This window comes from Chanos chanos, chromosome 14 (genome assembly GCF_902362185.1).
Source record: "Chanos chanos chromosome 14, fChaCha1.1, whole genome shotgun sequence".
NCBI lineage: Eukaryota > Metazoa > Chordata > Actinopteri > Gonorynchiformes > Chanidae > Chanos > Chanos chanos.
The window spans coordinates 21,094,298-21,096,797 of NC_044508.1; the positions used below are offsets into that span (position 1 = coordinate 21,094,298).

The 2,500-nt window shown below is 39.4% G+C and overlaps 1 protein-coding gene across 1 annotated transcript in view; it reads right to left on the minus strand.

The window, feature by feature from the left end:
• Positions 1–2,500, minus strand: part of dnajc6 (DnaJ (Hsp40) homolog, subfamily C, member 6) — a 31,398-nt gene that overhangs the window by 10,219 nt on the left and 18,679 nt on the right. Inside the window, exons 6-7 of the mRNA XM_030791887.1 lie at positions 1,526–1,659; positions 919–1,113 (exon numbers count right to left, since the gene is read on the minus strand). Coding sequence (XP_030647747.1) covers positions 919–1,113; positions 1,526–1,659 — 329 coding nt within the window. The remainder of the gene's footprint in view (positions 1–918; positions 1,114–1,525; positions 1,660–2,500) is intronic.

Genomic DNA, 2,500 nt, shown 5'->3' on the forward strand with positions numbered 1-2,500 from the left:
ATGATGTGTGTGGTGTTGTAGATGTGATAGTTTATATGATGTGTGTAGTGTTGTGGATGTGATAGTTTATATGATGTGTGTGGTGTTGTGGATGTGATAGTTTATATGATGTGTGTGGTGTTGTGGATGTGATAGTTTATATGATGTGTGTATTGTTGTGGATGTGATAGTTTATATGATGTGTGTATTGTTGTGGATGTGATAGTTTATATGATGTGTGTATTGTTGTGGATGTGATAGTTTATATGATGTGTTTATTGTTGTGGATGTGATAGTTTATATGATCTGTGTGTAGTGTTTGGGCAATAATAGCTTTACTGTTTTCCCCAAGGATGAAGTGATATGAAAGGTTAAACCAATAAAATAAAACAAACTCTTAAATGTACTTGTCCAAACACAATATTCTAATGACAGAATCGATGTCTGTCCTCTGCTGAATCCCAATTCATTCATCTTACTGCACCTGTGAAAAACACTGTCCATTCCCACAGGAACAGAAAGGGAGAGGACTACAGTGAATTTGGACATATCACAGTTAAACTGAACAAACTTACAGTACACTACCCAAATATGGCTCAAACTGATACAGGCCTCTCTCAGGAGAAACAAAACAACACACCTGACATGTCTCATTGTGTACTATTTCAATACAATAATAATGTTTTGAAACGTATTTAATAATATACATAAGACATTATGGTGAACTTGTGGCATAGCAGAATGACAAAGTTGTGTTCTCTGGTTAGGTCAGTGATGATGCCACATTTGATAGATAGTATCAGTTATTAACAGTACAACACATTATGCTACACCGTGGCAAACCCTGCTGTGGTTATGAATTTTGAGGCAGGTCTATGCTGATGCCTTATGCCTTATAAAGCATTCCTGAGGGCTGTATATAGCAGCACAGAGATTTACCTCATTCTCTCATAGTCCTGTGCAGTGGAGAAAATCTTTGTCTCTCCTATAAGGACGTCACAGAAGGGTCGACAGCCACTGCGCTGTTTGTTGAAGCAAGGAACTGGACTCATGGTGACAGTTTTAATGAGCACCGGTTTGGAGTGAGGAAGGGAGGCCTTCTCTGCAACCATACTGCAAACATAACCAATATACCTACACACACAGCCCGGGCCAGGAGCAAAGGGAGCACAGATAAAGGGGGGGGGGGGGGTGGTTGGGTAGGCGGAGAGAGAGAAGAGAGACAGAGAAGAAAGAGAGAGAGAAGAAAGAAAGAAAGAGAAAAAGAAAGAGACAGAGCCTGTTATTATTATCACACTATCACACTATCACACTACACTGTCTGTTTTCATTATCAGACTGTACCATGTTATTATTATCACAATATACTGTCTGTTACTATTACCATACTATAGCGTCTGTGCTAACACCAGTCTCTAACAGCAATGCATGACATCTATTAAACTGTAATGCTGATTGCCATGTCATTGCCATGTGTCTTGAGCAGAGTGTAAGGCTGATTACGCCATGTGCACAGTGATACAGTGACAGTGTCTCTCTCTCTCACCTCCTGTGTGAAGGCCACAGACCTGAACCAGGTCTCTTAGCACTCAGCAGCTGCATGGCAGGCACAGGGCTGGCAAACAGGTGGCAGAAACAGAACATGGCACACACCAACACACCCGATGGAGCTCTGCCATCCTGCCACACACAGATACACACACACACACACACACACAGATACACACACATGCGCACACACACACACACACACACACACACACAGATACACAATTAAAAACTACTGTTTTCTAATCATTTCCATGGTTCTAAATAGCTCATATCATGATAACTGAAGAACAGGACCTTTGGTTATAACCAAGTACTAAACAGTACATTTAGCACTTAACAGAGCTGATATTCTTACTATGTACTTAAGAAAACATCTACTCCAGACCAGATTACATCTGTGTTTTAGAAAAAGTCTACTCCAGACCAGATTAAATCTGTGTTTTAGAAAAGTCTACTCCAGACCAAATTAAATCTGTGTTTTAGAAAAGTCTACTCCAGACCATCTTAAATCTGTGTTTTAGAAAAGTCTACTCCAGACCAGATTAAATCTGTGTTTTAGAAAAGTCTACTCCAGACCATCTTAAATCTGTGTTTTAGAAAAGTCTACTCCAGACCAGATTAAATCTGTGTTTTAGAAAAGTCTACTCCAGACCAGATTAAATCTGTGTTTTAGAAAAGTCCACTCCAGACCAGATGGAATCTGTGTTTTAGAAAAGTCTACTCCAGACCAGATTAAATCTGTGTTTTAGAAAAGCCTACTCCAGACCAGATTAAATCTGTGTTTTAGAAAAGCCTACTCCAGACCAGATTAAATCTGTATTTTAGAAAAGTCTACTCCAGACCAAATTAAATCTGTGCTTTAGAAGTCTACTCCAGACCAGATTAAATCTGTGTTTTAGAAAAGTCTACTCCAGACCAGATTAAATCTGTGTTTTAGAAAAGTCCACTCCAGACCAGATGGAATCTGTGT